This window comes from Micrasema longulum, unplaced genomic scaffold (genome assembly GCF_059751315.1).
Source record: "Micrasema longulum isolate JH-2025_06_02 unplaced genomic scaffold, ASM5975131v1 h1tg003138l, whole genome shotgun sequence".
Lineage (NCBI taxonomy): Eukaryota > Metazoa > Arthropoda > Insecta > Trichoptera > Brachycentridae > Micrasema > Micrasema longulum.
The window spans coordinates 58410-82500 of NW_028280234.1; the positions used below are offsets into that span (position 1 = coordinate 58410).

Below are 24091 nucleotides of genomic sequence, written 5' to 3' on the forward strand. Positions count from 1 at the left end.
CCTGATGATGATATGCACAGAAAAAGAGATTTCCTTAAAATGTAAAATAAAAAGTAATTTTGGATTTTTTATGTATATTTATTAATCTATAGAATACTCGTTACTAAGTTACAAAAATTAACCAAAGAAATTTAATAACTTTTTTTTGGAATAAAAATTCATTTAAAAATAAATATGTCTTAAAACAACAGAATAACAAAAAATACATTTCTCAAATAAATTTTAATAGTACATTTGAGTCATAGAGTTATGAAATGCGCTCTGGACAAATTCGCGGCCCACATGGTGTAGTAGTCGAGACGCTCGGCTCACGGACAGAAGGTTCCGGGTTGGATTTCTGGTGATATGGTAAAAATTAAAAATGTGATTTTTCTCGAGCCTGGGTGTTCTGTGATGTTATACACCCACAGTACTTGGGCTCGTGAGCTCCTGTTGTGTCACAAATCGTGACGAGTTTGCAACTCAACTAAAGTAAATATGCGAGTTGCAAAATCTGCTCTGACTCGTAAGTTGTTTATTGTACAACAAATATTTTTTTGTGATATGCTCGTGAGTAGATAAAGCCTCCAGGACGAGTTCTGTAACTCTACGACTCATACTCATATATACTATATTTCTTGGAAGTTTATGAAAAATATTAACATAGAGAGACAGAGAAGGTTATATCGAGGTCTCTAGGCGTATTATTTCATTTCCGATTGGACCTTGCTACCTCATTCCTCATTCGTACATCTTCACTCGCGCGCACACCGATTATTCCTACCCTCGACATGTCCATCAAATCCAACAAATATTTCTTAAAATATTTGTTGGATTTGGTCATGCCTTGTCTTTCTCGATCTTCCTCTATTTCTACATCCATCAACATTCACATTGTAAATATTCTTAGCCGTTCTTTCGCTGTCCATTCGCTCTACATGTCCAAACCAGCGCGGAGCTCCTTTCTTGATTTTGTCGATAATGCTTATCTGAGCCCTACATTAATGTACGGATCTTGATATTTGCGCATCTATTGTGCATAGTTTTGCCACACATTCGCCTGAGAGATCGCATTTGGACGCATTCAGCCTATCCAAGTACGTACATACTTCGCTCCCATACATCAGTCTCCATTGTAAAAGGCTTATTTTGCATCTTACGAAAAACATATATTTTGCCAAGGTTGATTTAAGTGCACCGTTCACTCTGTTCCTGGCACTCAGCCTGCTTTCAATATCTTCCTCGGTCATTCCATCCCTGGCAAACATACTTCCCAGATACACATAATCAGGCGGAAGACGAGCGGACCGCTGGTTGAACCCGAGGACGCGGCTTCTCGGTGATACAAAGCAATGGTTAGTTTATTTGTTAATAATTACAGTTAACAGAAAAATATTTAGAAATAAATTAAATTACCTACATAAAAATCTACTTAACTAATTATTTATATGTAGCAATTATAATACTGTTACAAATGGTAGAAAAAAGATTTTTTATTTTTCCTAATTCTTTATATATGATTTAAATCTCTCTAGAATGATTCCAGCACATACATGTCTACGAACATTTTGCATTTAAAATACGAGGTACGCTCAGAAAGCAAGTTCTAAAAACATTACGTAATTCAAAGTATTACTACTACCATCACGCCGTTTCTCCGTAGGGGCAGGCAGAGAGAATGGACCGCCACATACATTTCTAGCTTCATCCATTAGCTTTTGACATAACCAGACTTAAGATTCTAGTTTATCCGATCATGCCACATCTTCCTCAGTCGTCCTCGTCTCACGTTACCATTAATTTTCATTATATATACTTGGTTTACCATTCTATCGTCGTCCATTCGTTCTCCATGACCGAACCATCTCAGAGACCCTTTCTTAATCTTATCAATTATACTTGAATCAGATTTCGTCATTCGTAACCCTGTCGTACATTGATTTCCCACACATTCGTCGAAGAGATCGCATTTCGACCGCGTTCACTCGGCTTTCATCCTTCCTCTGCCAGTACCATGTTTCACTTCCATACATAATTGTCGGGACTAAAACTCCGTTGTGCACTGCCAGTTTAGCTTCGATTGACATATTTTTATTATCAATTACTGTGCTTAGTGCGCTGTTCATTTTGTTGCCCGCATTCACTCTCCTTTCAAAATCTTTTTCTACTCTTCCATCTCTTGAAAACATGCTTCCCAGATACACAAATTCTTCTACTTGATCGAGACATTAGTTGTTTACATTTATTATGCAGTCAGTAACCTCACTTCCCCTTTCAAATACCATCACTTTTGACTTACTTTGGTTCATTGCCAATTCGCTCTCCAGGCATACATCATACATTCTAGAGACTAAGTTTGATTGACCATGTTAAATCCATAATTTTACCTAACACCCATTAAAGAACCATTTTCATCTCTCTCCTCTAAAGTGGTCAAAACTCTCACCTCACTAGTTCCGGGATTTAATTTTTTTTTTCGGCATTTCAAACAAGCAACACGAAGCGTACGCAACAATCAGCTAAGTCATAATGACGTCAACTCCTTCGCAATAAGTGCCACGCATGCGCAAAACTGCGATCGCAGCGCTGACTGAATTTACTTTCTGGATATACCTCGTATTAAAGAGTAGTATTTTTAATAGTGGTCGCGTAGATGAAGTTAAATTTAAAAAAACATGCTTCAACAAAATTGATATAAAAATGCACAATGTAAATTCAAATAGTCCAAAATATATTCTGTAGAATTTTAGATTTTGAGCATTAATTTTTCATTTGAGCAAATCTAATTAAAAAGTGTTCAAATTTATACAAATTTTTGCACCCATTCGGAAGATAATGAGCCAAACTTTAAAAAAATATATTGCTTCAGTAACAATTCAACTTAGCCTTGAATTTTAACATTTGAGGCCTTACACATGGAACATGGCAGCTTTGAGAGAGTTACCTCGAATTCTCGGTACCTTTTGACAAAATGGCTCTGAATTCTTAGTAGCTTTTAAAAAAGTGAACTTGAATTCTTGGTAGCTTTTGACAATGTGACCTTGAATTTTTGGCAGCTTTACAATTATTCTTTAAATTTTTTTGACCTTCATTTCGGCAGATGTGATCATCGCAGTCTAGAATTCGTACTGGCAGACGAATTCTACGAAACCATAAGAAGAGCATAATAACTGCTTTCTGTCATTTAAATTCGGTCCGTTTACTAAATACTTTTTTGTGAATTCCCAGAACTCACCCAACAAATACCTTTTTGACACTCCATAGGCAAGAAAAACACAGTTTTTGCCTTTGAAAACAAATTTGAGTTATTCAAACTGTAAATTATTTTAATCCAGCATTTCATAAATAATAAATAACTCTATTATTTTTTTACATAATTCATAATGTCTTAATTAATATAGTAATACATATAAAAATCTTAAACACAATTCCTTAATTTATTTTTTCAATAAAAGGTGACGCAAAAACCGTTAATACATAAAATTATTTTGACGTTAATAAAAATGAAAAAAAATGCGTCCAGGCAGATGAAGAATACAGATGAGTGCTTTCCACTCGACCGCTGCTCTCGTTTAAAATCTCGAGTAAGGAAATCGAGCGGAGACAAGTCCGCCTCGTTGCGCAGCGGTCGACGCGTTTGCCTGCCATTCTCGAGATCCTGGGTTCGATTCCTGGCAGGGCGTACGTGAACCATCAATTTCAGAGATTGTTGAAATTGCAACGCCTGAAGCACAGGGCTGATCATCTTACCTCCATGTAACAGATAATCAAAATACGATGCATTTGGTTTATAAATGCGGTGCCTTATTGTCCAATTTTAGTATCTTCACCATTATCCGTACCGAATGATGCATAGGGCACTGGATTGTTAAAAGTTAATGCAGCGTGTGTATCTCGATCATCTGTTACCGAAAGGCAAGGTGATCAGTCTTACGCTTCGGGTACCAGAGAAATATTGCAGTCGCCTAGTCGTTGGAACAATAGGCATCATCCCTTGGTAACAACACATGTGCGTTTCCAGGAATTATCAAGCACCCAGTCGGCCACATGGCGGCGGTATCTACCCACTGTCTGCAAAAGCTTCCCTTCGGACATCTATCTCCTTTTATTAACCATAATGTTTTTTTTTTTTTTAAAAAAAAAAGAAATATTTGCGTTCTTATGATTTACCCAAATATTTAATTTTGAGGGCCATTTTCAACGAGTTGTAAATAACTCACTATTAGAAAATGGAATCAAGTTGGGGTAGAGTGGGATTCGAACCACGGACCTTTGGTCCGTGAGTCCGAGACACTAGCCAAGGGACCACAACCCGATCAAATGTTGAAACAGCGCTTTATTTATTAAGCTTTTAATTGCTTACTTCTTGGCATGAACACTTGACAAATTTATTTATATCATTAATTTAATCTTGCTAGAATTTCACTCGTCCATGCGCTCTATAGCTGCACGATGCTTGCCTTTCTAGCTTCCATATATCAACTATAAAATACATAAATTTTGTAAATGGGGGGGGGGGTCTAGAATTCTAATCGTCCATGCGCTTAGTAGCTGCAAGACGTGTTGTAATCTCACTCCTTTTTATAATTCATATTATTATTGAATTATTTTTAAATATCATTAAAACAAAAAAAATATTTGTCAATTTTTAAAATGTGTAAATGGGGGCTGAGTTTCTTACCGTCCATGCGCTCTGTAGCTGCAAGACGTGCTGTAATCTAGCTCCCATCTGTTATAATTTTTAATCGATCTCAATTGGAAACGAGGAATTAGAATCCCAACCGTCCATGCGCTCTGTAGCTGCAATACGTGCTGCGATATTTATCTATTGTACAGCACCCCTTGAGGTGATTTTCACAAAAATGGCAATATAAACAATTCATCCATGATAACCTCAGGGGTGGTATTTTGGGCGCTTTTGCGAGCGTAGAGAACGCTTGTGTAGCACGTATTTACGTACCAAATACGCGCTGTAAAAGCATTGCCTACACTCTTGAAAGCCCTGACCAGTCAGTGAAGAATTCGCTTCCCTCTTTTCTAACATTGTTTCAGCACAAAGATGCTGAGGCTACCAGGTTACAGAGAGCTCCTTATGTCCCCAGATGCGGCTATGTGGGCGAAGGGCTCTCGAAAGCGTTCAGAATATCGGCTCAGATTCGATAGGCGAGTGCCCCAACCACTACCCTACAAGATAGACATTGTTGAATTGAAAACACTCGTCCGAGGGGCCTGTTTATATTTCGCAAAAAAAAAAAAAAACTGTATTGTTCACTCGCCCGGACGCAGAATTTCATCACAAGTATAATTTAAAAATACATAACAGATTTGAGCGCCAGCTTTTAAATGTCTACTTCTATCATACAATACACCCAAAATCTCTAAAAATAATTAAATCCTAAATCGCCATTATTAAATTCAAGACCCAACAATCATTGAAGAAATTTAATTCGACTAAATAAAAATTAGTTAGTAGTTGGAAAATAAACAATTTTTTTTTCTTTTAAGGACCAAATTAAATTTAGAATTTACAATTACTTGTAAAAAATTCTACATCAAAATCTTGTCTCACAAATTTGGCTTTTTCGCATTTTTGAACACGATTTTAAAAATATCAATATTTACAATACCATATTATTTTTGATTCCTAGGCATAATCTTATAAATAAAAAAACCTTTCACTCGCGTTTGATCCAGTGAGCAATAGACGCCCGGCCCGAATGCACATTCGTAAATACCCGACGCGTCATCCGTTCGGGACGTTTCGGAATCCGCGCGGAGTGGCTTCGTAAGCAGCGGACGTGTCGGACGGAGACGACCACCCCGGTAATATTATTACTGTATCTCGCGTACTGCTTTTTGTCCAAGTTCTTCTTTATTCAAAAAAGCATCCAAACGGTTTTTGGAATGGTCGACTGAAATGGAATGGACAACTAGACTCGGCAATTTATTCCAGTCCGAAAGTACCCCGCTGGAAAGGAAGATTATCTTGGGATTGAGGACGAAACAGCTTCCAGTTGTGACCCCGTAAATTTGTGTCGGGATTTAATTGATACATCCGAAATACATAGAGTCCGTCGTCTTCCAATAATGTAAGTCCTTAAAATATAGTTTGATTAGAATGACATTTGTCAGAAAAAGTGACGACATAACTTTGTAGTAACAAGAAGTTTAAAAATTGAAAAATTGTTTTCAGGCGTTACCTAGTATGTAGGTGAAATAATTCAGTCAGAAGAATCTCTTCGCAACAATAAAGGTTTCAGCTCTTTAACTTCACTAAAATCAACAAATGGAAGAATTGAAGAAATATGGATTTTCAAACATAGGCAAAATGGTGAATGTTACACAGTGTGTAAAGTGACCACTTAAACCAGCCAATGACAGGTCATAAGCCCTGTAAATGCCTAGACTTCCATATTTCCTTATTCAAGGTATTCTCCATCCCTGTTGTAATTTGTTAATATTTGTAACATATCATAATTGGAGACGAGGAACTAGAATCCCAACTGTCCATGCGCTCTGTAGCTGCAAGACGCGCAGGGATATTTATTTATTGTACAGCACCCTTGAGGTGATTTTCACTAAAATGGCGCTATATAAATTATCCAAACATTATTATTATTATTAGTTTGGCAGCTGTCATTTTAATTAAGCTAAATTTTAAGGACTATACATATCGATTTGATAGTAACTACCAGAAAAGGTATATACTCCTGACGTCACTGTGACGGGTCCCCGCATGTTAGTTCTCTCTCTCCAAGCCCAGGAGAGCCGGGCTGCTGAGCGGCTCTCATATTGCCGAATCTCCCCCTCCAAGCCCAGGTCCTTGAGGTATCGGGCCATTAGGTAGGGGGCGAGCGCTCTGAAGTCCTCGGGTTTGACCGGTGGTCCCCCGAGGACGCGGCTTCTTGTGGTGGTATAAAGTATCATGATGCGCGCCTAGTAATTATGCCTTAATTTAGTATGATTTAAAAAATGGAATCACATAATATAAATACTTATATATTATTAACTCTACGTAAATTCATAACTCGGTTGTCGTTAGCCGGTGAAACCTGAAAAAAAAACAAAAATTCTCATTAAATATTGGATTTTAACTCAGAGTAATAACAAATTACAACAGGGATGGAGAATACCTTAAATAAGGGAATATGGAAGTCTAGGCATTTACAGGGCTTATGACCTGTCATTGGCTGGTTTAAGTGGCCACTTTACACACTGTGTGACATTCACCATTCTGCCTATATTTGAACATCTATATTCCTTGAATTCTTTCATCTGTTGATGTTTGTGAAGTTAAAGAGCTGAAACCTTTATTTATGCGGGTGAGATTCATCTAATTGAATTATTTCACCTACATACTAGACTAGGCAACGCCTGAAAATGTTATTTTTTCAATTTCTATACTTCTTCATGGACCAGGTGGACTTATCAACAATATTTTGAGTTTGTCCAAATTTTTGTAGACAAGGACTGGATATGTTAATATAAACAGCTCCCCAAGGAGTTGAATCCAGTCCTTGTCTACAAAAATTTGGACAGACTCAAAATATTGTCGATAAATTACCTGGTCCATGATTCTTGAAGGATCCGGGTTCGATTCCCGGTGGAAACACAAAAATTTAATGTGATTTTTCTCAAGCCCGGGTGTTCTGTGTTGTAATTCACCACTGTAGTTGGGCCTCCAGGGGTGGCATTCTGAATCTTATCTACCCTCTGAGAGTGGTTCATTTGGGAATATTAATTTATTTTTTTACATAATGGCCACACCGATGATTAAACGTTAAATGATGTATAAAACTGTTTGAAAAACGGAAAAAAACGAATACAGTTTGGTCAATTAGCCTAAAAATAAAAAGTAGCCTGTATCGATTGCCAGTCCTCCAACTATCGCTATGCAAAAAATATGACAGTCCGTCTGTCTGTGGTGACGTAGCATGGTTACTCCGTATGAATATTAATTATTTTTTCCACAAAGAATTTTCCCGGGGAAGTGACATTTTTTTTGGGATGAAAAGTAGCTTGTGACACTTGTCAGCTTTCCAGCTAGCTCTATGCAAAAAATCACGTCGATCGGTGGCTCCATTGTGACGTGAAAGAAACACAAACAAACAGATAAACACATTTGCATTTTAAATATCAGTACAGATTAAGTAACGAAAAATATGTGTCCTTACAAGGGTAACCCTTTAATATACTTTTTTTGTAGTTTTACTTAACTCAAATCTCTGGATTATATTCATACATTTCTGAGAGCGTCACTCTTAAAAATCTCTGGATTATATTGATACATTTTTGAGAGCGTCACTCTCAGAGTAATATCAAGCCTGACCTTAGACGGACTCGGTCGGGCTCTGGAACTCGGAGAGAGCCTGGATGGGGCTCGGTTGCTTCTTCTGCGAGCCGCGGCGGACCTTGGCCCGCACCTCCTCGGGCTTCTCGGGCCGCACGAGGGGCTTCTTCTCGGGGGCCTTCATCCTCCACACGACGATGGGAGACTGCGAGAACGACCAAATAATTAATATGAAGAATTACCAACGGAAAAAGTATCATTAAGCTCGTATTACACAGGTTGATTACAAGAGAAATTCAGCTCAAGGGGGCTGTACAATGAATAAATATCCCAACACGTCTTGCAGCTACAGAGCGCTCGTGCTAAGTGAACAATAAATAAATAAAACACAGTTTTTACATTATGCTTAACGTCTTGTGAAGTGTCGATCTTTTGAAAACATCGATGTATCATTTGCATCCCCAACCTGGCCATAATCCCTGTAAATGCTTAGAATCCGAAATTCTAAATGGATTACAATTGAAGTTTTTTATTGAGTATTTTAATGAATGAATTTACAATAGCGAACACTGGACGGAGAGCTGTGGTGAGCGGCATGAAATGTCAAGACGAAATGTGAAATGTTCTTCCAGTGCATGACGTTTAATATCTTTTCCGAGCTGACGTCGCAGCGGATCAAGCGTTGCGGATCAAAGCTGGGTTCCGCTCTGCCAACTACACGGCTTTTGGTGTCGCTCTCCACAATATAATTGAACACTTGTCTACGAACATCTGTATAAACTCAAAATATTGTTGACGTGAAATCTACAGGGTGAGACGTGTTCTGTGAATTTTTAAAAACTATAGTCCTTAAAATATAGCTTGAGTTGAATAACAGTTGTCAGAAAAAGTGAGGACATAACTTTGTAGTAACGCCTAAGGAGTGATTTAAATGACACATGAAAAATCATTCGTATCTGGCGTGTTAATTTATTTTTTTAATACAATGCTCGACATATAAATCGACATAAATGTATAAAATCAACTTTAAAACAATATAAACCTAATTATCAACGGTTGAGTCATTTTGCAAAAATGTTAGAGATGAGACAAATTAATCAAAGTAAATCTATTGATTAGAAAATAATTCATTTGTTGTTATTCATGAAAAAAAGTATTAAATGTCTTATATTTTAGTAAATAATTGTCTTAAACACACTATAATAGGCTTGTTTTTGCGTTTTCATATCAATTTTCGGAAACAGAGTCATGTTTGTATGAAAAAACTGATAAAATCGATTTGATTGGTACATGATCAGTGATCAATAATTTCCCATCACATTAGTTTGACAGCAGTCATTTTAATCAAGCTTTATTTTAAGGACTATAAATAATATAATTCTGCGAGTGGAAATGGGTGCAAATGTGAAAAATGTCGCTAAATGCACACATGCGGTGTTTTGCAATACAACTGTGGTGATACCAAGTTGTACTTACATACTGATTCTAGCGAGCGTCCGATATGGCCGGCACGATCCGAACATGGAAATAATACAATATTATTAATTTGGCATTCCATCCTCTCGAATCATCATCATCGTGCGCTTATCCGCTTCCATTGGTGCATAGGGCACGGGTGTAGCATGCCAAATGTGGCGGTGTATATCGATCATACCCAAAAGAGGGGATTAAATTAATTAATTATGGATAACTTATATAGCGCCATTTTCGAAATAAAATACCTCAAGGGCGCTTTACATGGTGATTCTATTGTTAAGTTAATTTAATTGAAGCTTTTAAATTTGTAATTTTATTAAAATAATTTATTTTGTTGTCACGTGCTACGGATTTATTCAAATGATTTAGAGAACAAGTGGGTTTTAAGTCTTTTCCGAAACATCACTTCACTTTCACAGTGCTGGACCTCTGCTGGGAGAGCATTCCATGCCATAGGGCCTGCGACCGCAAATGCGCGTTCACCATATTTAGTGCGCTGTTTGCGTAGAGGTATAATAACTTTTCCTCTCGCCATAGACGTAGCTGATCTAAGCGTGAGACGCCTGTCAGCTAGTTCATCTGGAATGCATAGTTCCCTTAGATATTCCGGAGCCGAGTTGTGCAGTGACTTATACATAAGCCAACAGAGTTTGTATTCTACGCTCTGTGAAAAACGTAGCCAGTGTAGTTCCCGAAGTAGTGGAGTGATATGACTGAACTTAGAGATTCCGAAAATAAGTCTCGCTGCGGCATTTAATACAGATTGTAGGCGAGTCATTTTGTTCATTGGTAGACCTGCGTAGATACCATTACAATAATCGAGTCTAGACACTACAAACGCATTTATTAATTGACGGGCGGCATCAACCGGCAAATTTTTGCGTATGCATTTAATTTGTCTCAGCTGGTAGAAGCGTGAACTTATCATTCTACTAATTTGAGCGTCAAGAGATAGGTCAGAATTGAGTAAAACTCCCAGTAGTTTAACGGTGGGTAAAGCGGTACTCCCTACATTAGGTAGAGCTGTATCCTGGATCAAATTCTGTCGTCTGGCTGTTATATCCAAAAGAAATCGAACTTCTGTCGTACTGGGTTCTGCAAATAGCATCATGTGAACTATCTTTTCTTTTTTTTTTCTTCTTCTTTTCTCAGAGTAAAATTAAGCATCTAAAAATAAGAGGGATGATCATTCAAATATGCTGGATAAGAGGACATGCTGGTATCGTAGGAAATGAGAGAGCGGGTGAACGAGCAAGAGCCGCAACTTGTGAAAAAACGGCACCTTTCTTCTCAGAATTTCCCCTTAGCTTTGCTAAACGCCGTTTAAAACAAAATACGCAGCAGCGTTGGGAGGATCATTACCGCGTTTCTTCTATGCTGGCTGATGCGGCAAACTTCCGTCGCCATCATCAAAGTACTTTCGAAACGACCCAAATTTTTACCGGACACGGAGCTACGAGAAGTTACCTATACAGGTTTAAATTAAGGAATGATGACTATTGTCCATGCGATGATATTTCTTCACAGAGTATTGAACATCTGTTATTTCAGTGCCCAGTTTTCAGTTTGCAACGCCATAATCTTGAGGCAGAATGCGGGGAAGATGGAATATCCTTAACAGATATCCACACTGTAGTTAAAAGTAGTTATCACGCGCCATTGTTCTTGGACTTTGCAACAATGGTGATTGGACTCATACAGATAATAAACCAAAATCAGTGATCGAACATCCCATTTCCAAGACAAACAAAAACGATATTTTCCGAGTACCTTAGCCTTGTACATGACACGTAAAGCTACTAAATACAGGGGTCCAAATATATATTTAAAAAAAAAAAACTATCTTTTCTTAGCCAGTATGCCAAGTGTCGTCGCTGGAGAAAGTTGTGTTTGGCCTGTGTCAATCAGCACGAGGCCTTCGTTTTTGCATCCCACTCGGACAAACTGGCACGGAAACTCTCGAAATGCTAACAACAGTCTACAAGCGTGATGTCTCGGGGAAGACTCGAGTGTTTGGGTGGTTTTCCCATTTTAAAAGAGGCAAAACGTCAATTAATGACCGACCCCGCACTGGACGTCCTTCGACGGCCCGAACCGACGTAAATGTCGCTGAAATTGGCCAAATCATCGCGGAAGACAGACGACAGACCATCAAGTAAGTTGTGCAGCTATCCGGAGTGGCTTGGAGTTTGTTATTTTTTGGAGCGATTGTCAAGTGAAGATTTAGGGACGAGAAGAAAGGCTGCCAAATTTACTATCTCTATTAGCCAATTGTTTACTAAAAAGGGTATGGCCACTGTGCCCCGCCCGATACAGCCATTTACGACTTCTTTTATTCATCGTCATAAGTTCGACAGCCCCGGGCGGGCCTTGGCTGAATCCAGGAGTCTCCTTTACTCTCGCCGGTCTGCTACCTTTCCTCTCCAGTTTCTCACTTCCAACATTGTCATATCTGCGCTGATGCAGTCCATCCATCGCATTTTGGGCCTTCCTGGTCTCCGTCGTCCTTGTGGCACAGAGAGAGTTAAGCGTTTTATGGGGCTTTCGTCGTCCATTCTGATCATATGGCCAGCTCACCTCGAGCGTCGCACCTCGCATCGGGCGCTCGGTAAATTTCGTATAGCTCTCTATTGTAACGACGACGCCAATGGTTGTTTTCTCTCACAGGACCATAGATAACTCTGAGGATTTTTCTTTCGAAAGCTGCAATGGTTCCCTTAATATTCTTTGTCATAACCCATGTTTCGTTTGGTTTAATCAGAGCTTTGTACACTACTATTTTTCTTCTTCTTTTTTATTGCCTCTATTGAAAAGAGGCGAAAGGATAGCGTTTTGTCGACAATGCTGAGGTGAAAAACAAAACGACGAAGATGCTGTCAAGCATCACAGAAGACTAATTAAAAAAATGTTTCCAACATTGGAATAGAAGATTGGACAAATATATTAGCTCCAATAGAGAGCATTTAAAAGGATGTTAAAGATTTTTTTTTAAAAAATTCACCAATTTTTTTTTTTTTATATATTTGCCGGTTTCTTTTGGATACCCCTCGTATGTATCGCAGTTCTGTATGTGAAATAGAACCAGAATTGCGGACAAGTTTTTACCTCTCGAAAAGGAAATCGAGTCCTCGTAGTGCAGTGGTTGACGCATTCGACGGGTGGCGAATTGGTTTCACACTGCAATATTTCATTGTCCCTCGATTGGCACCTGAAGCGTACGAGTGATCAACTTAACTTCGAGGTGGGCGATTGGCAGATTTGCCAACCTTACTCGGCGTACTGTGATCATTTTCCAGCAGTCGATGTGAAATATGCTGCGTTTGGCGCACGAGTGCAGTGCCCAGATAGGGAAACGATGATGATGATAGCATTTGAAAACATTGGTATTGTAAAACACGTAAACCTCACAAGAATAAGGAAGCTCGGTGCTAGAGGAAATTGGAAAAAAAATTCTATACTTGATAAAAATTAGATCATTTCATTAAAACACAAACTTCGTCATTAGCTGTTCCGAGGACAGTATGTTAGTTTGTAAAAATTGATAAATAAAATTTGTCACGTACGGCGATTGTTCCCTGGCGTGTGTACTTGGTGCTCGCCACGTAAGAAGACTTAACAGTCAAGACGACGGCGTTCATCAGATTCTTGGCGGCCTGGATCAAAGATGTTGCACTGTCCAACTGGAAAATGACAATTTTTGCGTTTAGTTTTGCAGCACACAAGATAAAAATGGAGGAGCTAAGATGGTCAAGATGAAAGTGAAGATGGTGCAAATAATGACGATGATAATCGAGGTGATGAAGACAAAAATGAGGAAGATGAAGAAAACACAGATAAAAATTAAGTTGGAGAAGATAAATGTGATAGCAAAAATGGTAAAGATGAAGATGATGATAGTAAAGATATTAAAAATTAAGTTAGAGAAGATGAATATGACAGCAAAGATGGTAAAGATAAAGATGATGATTATAAAGATACTAAAAATTAAGTTGGAGAAGATAAATGTGATAGCCAAAATGGTAAAGATAAAGATGATGACTATAAAGATACTAAAAATTAAGTTGGAGAAGATAAATGTGACAGCGAAGATGGTAAAGATAAAGATGATGATAATAAAGATACTAAAAATTAAGTTGGAGAAGATAAATATGATAGCGAAGATGGTAAAGATAAAGATGATGATAATAAAGATACTAAAAATTAAGTTGGAGAAGATAAATGTGACAGCGAAGATGGTAAAGATAAAGATGATGATAATAAAGATACTTAAAATTAAGTTGGAGAAGATAAATATGATAGCGAAGATGGTAAAGATAAAGATGATGATAATAAAGATACTAAAAATTAAGTTGGAGAAGATAAATCTGACAGCGAAGATGGTAAAGATAAAGATGATGATAATAAAGATACTAAAAATTAGGTTGGAGAAGATAAATATGATAGCGAAGATGGTAAAGATAAAGATGATGATAATAAAGATACTAAAAATTAAGTTGGAGAAGATAAATATGTTAGCGAAGATGGTAAAGATAAAGATGATGATAATAAAGATACTAAAAATTAAGTTGGAGAAGATAAATGTGACAGCGAAGATGGTAAAGATAAAGATGATAATAATAAAAATACTAAAAATTAAGTTGGAGAAGATAAATATGATAGCGAAGATGGTAAAGATAAAGATGATGTTAATAAAGATACTAAAAATTAAGTTGGAGAAGATGAATATGATAGTAAAGTTGGTGAAAATTAAGGTGATGATATTAAAGGCGGGTAGGATAAAGATGATGATAACTATAAAAATGATAAATGATTTATATAAAGACATGATGAGTTAAATAGTATTATAGTGGTGAAGATATACAATACAGGGATGATAAGAAATCAAAAGTGAGGTGAAAATAGAGACGGAAAAGGTAAAGACGGGGAAGATAGTAAAGATGGAAAAAGTGAAGACGGGGGTGATAATAAAGATTAAAAAGGTGAAGACAAAAGAGATAATAAAAACAGGAAAAGATAATACAGAGAAAGATAATAAAGATAGGAAAGATAGTAAATATGAAAAGGGTTAAGACGGAAAAGATAAAAACCGGGAAGATAAAAACAGGGAAGATAATGATGAAAAATATAAAAAGGGAGGGCCATAATGATAATAAATATAATGATGGTGACAATAAAAGTGACAAAGATACAAATTACAAAGATAGAGATGGTGAAACAGTTTTGATGAGGTGGACTAAGGATACACACCCCACTGACGATAAGTTCTCCACTGATGTTCTGCACATCAGCCTTGACCTTGGAGGTGATGTTCATCTGATGGCAGTAGAAGTTGATCAGCTGCAGGTACGACAGCAGATCCTTCTTGGTGGAAGATTCCGGACACTGGGAAACGCAATAGCGAATACACATTTAGATAGATCGAATGTGATGGATTTTTGAAGAAACTAAAATATGACTAAACGTGAGATCACTGTTAATAGAATTATAGTCAAACAGCTTGTCTAGTCTGCTGCTTCTCCTTAAATTGGGAATGCACGTTTTACCGGCGAATCAACGGCACCCTCGAGTAACTAGCCGAAATTGACCTTCGATACATGGGACACTAGTATGGTCGAGTCACATTACCTGTTCAGCGATTTCCCTCGTCAGCTTGTCGAGTTTGGTACCGGCTTCTGATATTTTCTTGGCTGCGTTGATCACATCCATTGTCGTCTTCAATGGTCCGCGTCCTCTGAAAACACACGAGAAAAATATGTTTATTTCGAAGTCACTAAAAACGTTTTCACCTATCCGGGCGGAATGAGGAATACAATGCATTTTTGTGTGCGGAATAGAACCAGAACCCCTGACGAGTGTTGCAAGTAAAAATCATGACAAAATAAATCTAGTGGCGGTTCGATAGGTATTGTGAGGGGCAGAAGCCCTGTTAATGTCTAGACTTCCATATTCCCTTCCTCTAAATGTTCTCCCTCTCTGTTGCAATAGATTTAAATGTTTATGAGACTGACTAAAATTTGGCAAGATCGAGGCATCTCTAAGAAAACTAAAATGTTCATAGTGCGTTCCCAATACTCTTATGCGAGTATGGCGCATAAACGTGGACAATCAAAACACGTGAGCAGGAGAGAATAGATGCCTTCAAGGTGTGGTGTTGGCATCGAATGCTGAGAATACCATGGACGGCCAGAAGAACACATGTCCCTATACTGGAAGAACTCAACGTAAAAGTTCGCCTATCGGCCATATGCTGCCAACGTATTCCGCAGTTCTTCGGACACACAGAAAATTTGAAGAGAATAATAATCACGGGCAGTGTGCCAGGACGTAGAAGCAGAGGCAGAGCTGCAGCTCGATGGATCGACCGGGTGAAAACAACGTCACAGGCGACCCTATATGGAGCTGTGGAGATGGCGCAAAGCGGAGACGCTTTGTCAATGGAATGGCTGGAGAGAGTACCAATGATCACGACCCTCAGAACTGAACGACAGAGAAGAAGAAGAAGGTAATGAAATCCAGCCTTGTTTGTAAACATTTGGACGACTCAAAGCATTGCTATTAACTTCCAATTGTAATCCGGGCCCGGATCTAAAATGTCGACAAAGGGTTCAAAAACTTGACGCGCGAATGGCTTTGAAAATTGAAGGAGCTGAACAATCAACCATGGTTAAACATTACCTGGTGAAGTCCGTCATCTCCATCATGATCATGCACATGTGCTTGGCGAGCACGATGATGTCGTTGCCCGCGTCGTCCCACTTGCCGACCTCGGAGTCGAAGGTCATCTTCTCCCGGCGGAACAGCTCCACCTGTTGCAGGATCTTCTGCTTATCCTCGTCGGTCATCTTCCTCATCGCCTCCTGCAAGAACGTCGTGCGGTTGCTAATCATGTCACTTTAAAGGCTAAGGGGGAATACCATGAAATGAAAAAAATGCATTCAGCAACAATAATAAGTAAAGAACTTACTCTAGCGTTTGTGATTCCACTAATGTCGGGATACTCGTCTACGCCATGCTCACCAGTATGGGCGCTCGCTACAAAATAAATCAAAATTATATTAATCACTCACACTTGTATAAAAAACTATTTAGTTAGTATAAAAAAACTATTTAGTTAGTATAAAAAAAACTATTTAGTTAGTATAAAAAACTATTTAGTTAACAAATTACGTCAGAGATGGAGAACATTTTAGAGAAAGGAATTTGGAAGTCTAGGCATTTACAAGGCTTATGATCTGCCGTTGGCTGGTTTAATTGGCCACTTTACACACTGTGTAACATTCACCATTTTGCCTATGTTCGAACATACAAATTCTTTCAATTCTTCCATCTGTTGATTCAAGCGAAGCTAAAGAGCTGAAACTTTTATTGTCGTGAAGAGATCATCTGATTGGATCCAAAAAGAGGTTTTATTTTTTTTTTTTATGTTTTCAGGTGTTGCCTAGTTTGTGAAATAATCCAATCAGATGAATCTCTTCACAACAATAAAGGTTTCAGCTCTTTAGCTTCACTTAAATCAACAGATGGAATAATTTAAGGAATTTGGATGTTCAAACATAGGCAAAATGGTGAATGTTACAGTGTGTAAAGTGGCCACATAAACCAGCCAATCACATGTCGTAAGCAATGAAAATTCCTATATTTCCGAATTCCCTTCCCTAAAATGTTCTCCATCCCTGTTGTAATTTGTGAATCTCAACGACTGTCTAGGGGGTGAAATCCAGTCTTTGTCTACAAACATTTGGACAAACTCAAAATATTGATATTTAGTTATTATAAAAAAACTATTTAGTTAGTATAAAAACGATTTTATGATAAATATATATTTTTTTAAATTTTGCTCATATAAAAAATCTGTTATATATGTAAAAAAAATATACTAAGATGATTCTCATTCAGTTATGAATGTAAATCATCTTAGTGTTCATTTGTAAATCATTCGCGTGTAAAGTTAAGGAAATTAAATGCGTCATTGTTCTACGATCATAATGATTTGTATAAAAACTACTCCATTTAAATTTTAAAAACTATTCTATTTGTGTAAAAATTATTTTGACTCTAAATTGGTCGATTTCAGTATCACTGGTCTTTTATTCATATAATAAATTACAATCAACTTCCACCAAGAATTTTCACCTACAAAATTAACTTTTTTATTTGTATAAAAATTATTCCATTTGTATGAAAACTATTGCATTCGGTAATGTATCCAAAATAAAACACGTTTATTAAAATTTAATTCTACTTTTTTTTTTAATATACAAGAGGGTATGTGACGCGTTTCGTCTTTTTAGAACATTTTCAAACTTAAGCAGAATGAAAATTCAATAAACGTGTTTTATTTTGGATACATTACCAAATTTAATATGAAATTCTACCATGTGTGTGCATACACAATAAATAATAAAAAACTATTGCATTTATATAAAAACTATTCTGGTTACCCCAAATTTGCGGATTTTAGTATTACTGGTCTTTTATTTCGATAGTAAATTACAATGAACTTCCACCAAGAATTTTCACCCTAAAACTTAACAATTCCATTTGTATAAAAACTATGCTATTTGTATAAAAACTATTCCATTTGTGTAAAAACTATTCTGGTTATCCGAATTTTTCGGATTTCAGTATCACTGGTCTTTTATTTCAATAATAAATTACAATGAACTTCCACCAAGAATTTTCACCCTAAAACTTAACAATTCCATTTGTATAAAAACTATTCCATTTGTATAAAAACTATTCCATTTGTGTAAAAACTATTCTGGTCACCCGAATTTTGCAGATTTCAGTATCACTGGTCTTTTATTTTAATAATAAATTACAATGAACTTCCACCAAGAATTTTCACCCTCAAACTTAACTATTCTATGCGTATAAAAACTATTCCATTTGTATAAAAACTATTCCATTTGTATAAAAACTATTCTGGTTACCCCAAATTTGCGGATTTCAGTATTACTGGTCTTTTATTTCGATAATAAATTACAATGAATTACCACCAAGAATTTTCGCTCTTAAACTTAACTATTCTTTGCGTATAAAAACTATTCCATTTGTGTAAAAACTTTATCATTTGTAAAAAAAACTATTCTGGTTACCCCACTTCCACTAAGAATTTTTACCCTCAAACTTAACTATTCTATGCGTATAAAAACTTTTTCCATTTATTTCAAATCTATTAGTATATACATCAGGAAAAAGTTGTTTTTCATGGAATTTTTTTATAAACTTATAAAATAGAATTTTATTAGTACAAAATAATGGATGGTTAGTATTTTTTACTTCCGCAACCAATGTTAAAAAACATATTTATGATCTCACATCTACTTCTCGTTTCTATGGTCATGTCTTCAACTGGTTCGAACTCAGTGTCCGTGTCTAGATCTTCGCTTGTCTATGGACAACACAAAACACAAACAACTTGTTAATCACAGACAGAACGAACAGCCAAGCATGCGGGACGGATTAACAAACAAAAAATACATAATATTAGACACAATATTATCAAAATGGTTGATGAAGCGATGAGGGGAATTACCGCCCGAGTAAGGAAGTTCAGTGCTACGGAAAATTGGATGTAAAGAATGTTTTCTTATACGCGGCAAAAAATTTGGGCGTTTAATTGTAGGTCCAAAACTCTCCAAAATGTATGAAAAAAATAATGAAATTACGTTTTAATTCAAATTAGCCATTTTAAAATATCATAAGTTCACAATAATGTGCCGCGATAATAATAATAATAATAATAATAATAATCAAAGTTTATTAACAAAAATAACAATAACTTTATCTATTTGCATCATTTTGGAACAATTTCATAGTAATACATTCAAGTTTCCTCTCAAACATAACCACAATACACGCTTCACGTCCAATGATGGCTTGGTAGTACCAAAAGTATGTAATAAATATGGAAATAGAACTCTCAAATATTTAGTACCTAGAATTTTTAATTTATTACCAAGAGAACTTAAATTTAACTCACATTGTAACAAGAGCAAAATAAGAGAGTGGCTACTCGATCAAGAGTTTATATATGAATAGTAGCTTAGGTGTAAATATTTTATTTTTTCATATATTTTCTTGTATTTAAAAAATAAATTTATATATTATTATTTGTATAAACATGTTTATTCTGATCTTTCCGGCAGTTAATATTTATCTGTTATTCATTGTTTTTATAAATGTAAATAATATTATTAAGTCAGTATAAATATAATCTTCACCAACAAGCTTTAAAAAGTGGCTTGGTGGGATTTTAGTTTTAGTAAAAATATAACAAGTGAATTTTTTTATTTTTTTTAAATTGTAAAAATGTATAATTATGCTTTTAAATAAATAAAAAAATAAAGACAACTATTACATAAATTTCATTTATATTATTTATTGACAATTCTTGATCAAACTATGCATCACATTTAAATGAATTTAAACATACTTTTGACAAAACAAAAAACATAAAAAATTTACATGCAGGACATAAAGGTCAAAAGTTGGACAGATAAGACATTTTAGAAATAAATAGGATAAAAAATAATAGTGATAGAATTTTAATAAATCAGCAGATGGAATTAAAAAACTCACCCTTATTAGCCCCCTTAGTTAGACCCTGTACATTGTAAGAAAACAATAAATATCTTTCAAATAATATAATATTTTCTTAAAGTACACCGCCAACACATGTTTCAATAATTTGTCTCACTCTGTTCCATTGCAATATTGCGTATTGTATCTTTTTCAACTTATTTTTAAATGTACCTACACTTGAGATGATATTTAGTTTTATATAAATTACCCTTACACTGTATAATATTCACCAGTCTGAAGATGCCCATTAGAGGGTGAAAGCGCTAATTGGTCAAAATAAATAAGCGGAAGTGTACCAAGTATTTTTTGAACCCGCAAACCAGAAGATCATGAGATGAAACTAATCAACAGTCGATCTCCTATTTTAGGATTTTTACTATAGTCTCACGCGCCGACTGGAAAACACTAGTCCAAAATCATTTTACTCAGAAGTCTATTTTTGATTTCGCTCGGACGCCGTTTTTTTGGGGTTCCTATATATTATTATACTTCCATAGCTGGTTTAAGACCCACGATATAATTTCTGACAAATATCATCATTTCCCTTTCAGTATTCGCTGGAACATAGGAGTACATTATTACTTAAATACTTAGGTAATAGATTTCTCTGGATCATGTCTAGTCTGGCCTAACTAGGTACAACCTGTTTTAAGGCAGACATTTTTATGCTAAATAAACAATAACATTACTACCTACTGGTTAATATACTAAACAGTCATACAATATTAATTTATTAGGAATTTATTTTTAGTAATTTTCAGATTTTTCTCGACCTAAATCCAGTAACCAACTTTTTAAAAATAGTTAAATTGAATCCGGGTCATGGTTTTGCAATCTTTGGGTAACATATTGAATATTTTGGGGCCCAGAAACCTGAAAGTCTTTGCCCGAATTCAGAAATTGTGATAGACCCCATGACCCATCCTCTAGTTTGACTTCTGGCAGTGCGGGAGTGTTCCTTTGGGGATTTGATAGAATAATTTACTTGCACAAACAGTATTCTAAAAATATATATTTGTCTTATATCTAAGATCTCGGAATTCCTCAAATAACTTGACGCTGGGGTACCTGAAGGGCTTTTTTAAAATTATTTTAATGATCGATTTTTGAGCAGATTCGAGAGGTTTCAATATCGATTTATTAGTGCCTCCCCATCCTATTATGCCATAAGATAGATATCTGTTTTCCGGGTAGCCATGTTTAACGTCTTTAAAGAGTACGGTGTTCTCTTTTTAAATGTCAGATAACTCAGGACTTGAATTTGTGACTTCACGGGTGGAGTAATTACAAATTCTTCAACGTTTAGTGTATTTTGACAGCTACGGGTTCCACTTTTAAATGTCGGCAGACGTCACCGACGACGATTCGTGACGTCACGGGCGGGGTAATTTCAAAATTACAAAGCATTAAAAAAAAACATAGCGATGATAATACGACACATAAAAATAACTTTTGAAATTAGTTTGATAGTCTATTGACAAATAAAAAAATACTGAACTTTCTCATTTTGTAACATTACAAAATTGCCCCTGAGTAGCGCCTGCTAACGTCACTCAACATAAAAATTCACGTTTTCAATGCAGTATCTCGGCTACGCCACAAATGTATTTTGAAGTAATTTGTTTTTTTCCGTTATTACTGGGGTGGATAACGCGTCAGATAACGCGTCGGGTACTTGTATAAAATTGGTTCTAGTATAAATATAAGAATTTTACTTAAACGTGCATCAACCATTTTGATTATATTAATTAATGATAACACAAATGAGTAATTAACACAATACACGAAAACACATAAATAAAAACTTTAACAGAGCACATCATATAGCATGGTACACATAATTAAGCAGTTGAATATCAAATAATAAATAAGAATCAAATAATTGTTGGCGAAAAAACCGCAATAGAAAACGGCTTTACCCCGGTATTTAAATTGCAAATAGGTGTCATTAAGTGACTAATAAATTATATGAACGACAAGACATTTCCTGCGAGTCCTAAATTTATGTTAATACTTTTTGGATTTAGCGTGCAGCATATTAAAGCAAATAAAATAAAGACAGATAGGTGTCTCAAAATGAAAGATAGGAATCTCAACATGATGCATAGACATCTCAACATAATAGATATCTCAAAATTAAAGATAAACTTCTCAACATGAAAGGTAGGAATCTCAACATGATGCATAGACATTTAAAAATGATAGATATCTAAAAAGTAAAGATAAACTTCTCAACATGAAAAATAGGAATCTCAACATGATGCATAGAAATTTCAAAATGATAGACATCTCAATATAAAAGATAAACTTCTCAACATGAAAGATAGGAATCTCAACATGATGCAAAGACATCTTAAAATGATAGATATCTCAATATTAAAGATAAACTTCTCAACATGAAAGATAGGAATCTCAACATGATGCAGACATCTCAAAATGATAGATACCTCAAAATAAAAGATAAACTTCTCAACATGATAGATAGACATCTCGACATGATGCATAGACATCCAACATGATGGATATCTCAAAATTAAAGATAAACTTCTCAACATGATAGATAGACAGACATCTCAACATGATAGATAGATAGATAGACATCTCAAAATGTTAGAAAACATTTCACACACAATATTTAAAAGTTTTTTTAAAATACTTTGCTAGCCTAGAGAGGATTTTATACCCCATTCTAAGACAGTCACCGATCATATTATCTTTTACCAATCATATTTGAAATTATTTACGAGTATACACTATTTGATATTCGACTCCTCAATTTAGCGCAGTACACAGGGAAATGTACGATGTACGGAAACACATAGTAAAGATGAAACTGCCGCGGGATTACTAAAGGACAAAGGCAAAAAATACACAAGCCACAGGTGCGGGCGGGGGCATGCAGAGAACTGGCCTTACACTTGCTTCTGGTCTCCAGCGTATAGTGCTCATCCAGCTCCACATCCTCAGGGTCCAGCTCTTCATCATCCTGTATTATTTTATATAATTTTTATATGTTGTTATAACATCGTTAATATCTTTTTTGTAATTTATTTATGTTATTCTGAAAATATTATTGATTAAAATAAAATAATCTATTGTAAGACGTCACTCGCCATTATGTACACGAGAATTGTTTATTTCTTTTACGTAATGGGAAACGTCAATGTAAATATATGTTTTTGATTAATTAAAAAAAATATTTAGTTGAAATATTGTATTTTAATTTGTTATTAATAAATAAAAAAAACAACAAAAAAAATTAAACAGACGTGATTTTAAAAAACAATTACATTTTTATCAAAATGTTTATAAACAGCTAGATTCTATCTAAATTTGTTGCAACCTTACACAGTGTGGAAAGTGGCCACTTAAGCCAGCCAAGAACAGGTCGTAAACCCTGTAAATGCCTAGACTTCCATATTCCCTTCTCAAAAATGTCTTCCATCTCTGTTGCAATAAGTTTAGATCTGAATAACTCCCTAGGGAGGAAATCCGGCATGTCTGCAAACATTTGAACATACTCAAAACATCGTTGAATTAACTAACTGGTAAATAAAGTATAAAAATAGCAAAAATATTTCAGGCGTTGCCTAGTAGGTGAATTGTTTCAGCCTAATGAATCTCACCCGCGTGATAAAGGTTTCAGCTCTTTTACTTCACAAAAGTCAACAGATGGAAGAGATGAGGAAATGTGGATGTTTAAACATAGGCAGAGTGGTGAATGTTACACAGTGTGTAAAGTGGCCACTTAAACTTGCC

The 24091-nt window shown here is 35.8% G+C and overlaps 1 protein-coding gene across 1 annotated transcript; it reads right to left on the minus strand.

The window, feature by feature from the left end:
• Positions 1-5566: 5566 nt before the first annotated feature.
• LOC148271061 (catenin alpha-like) lies at positions 5567-23318 on the minus strand (the record flags this gene model as incomplete). Its single annotated transcript, XM_088241887.1, has 8 exons — positions 5567-7031; positions 8309-8474; positions 13309-13425; positions 14993-15127; positions 15371-15476; positions 16421-16602; positions 16710-16777; positions 23249-23318. Coding segments are annotated over 7 exons (843 nt in total), but the record flags the coding sequence as incomplete, so codon positions are not given.
• Between the last annotated feature and the right edge of the window lie 773 nt (positions 23319-24091).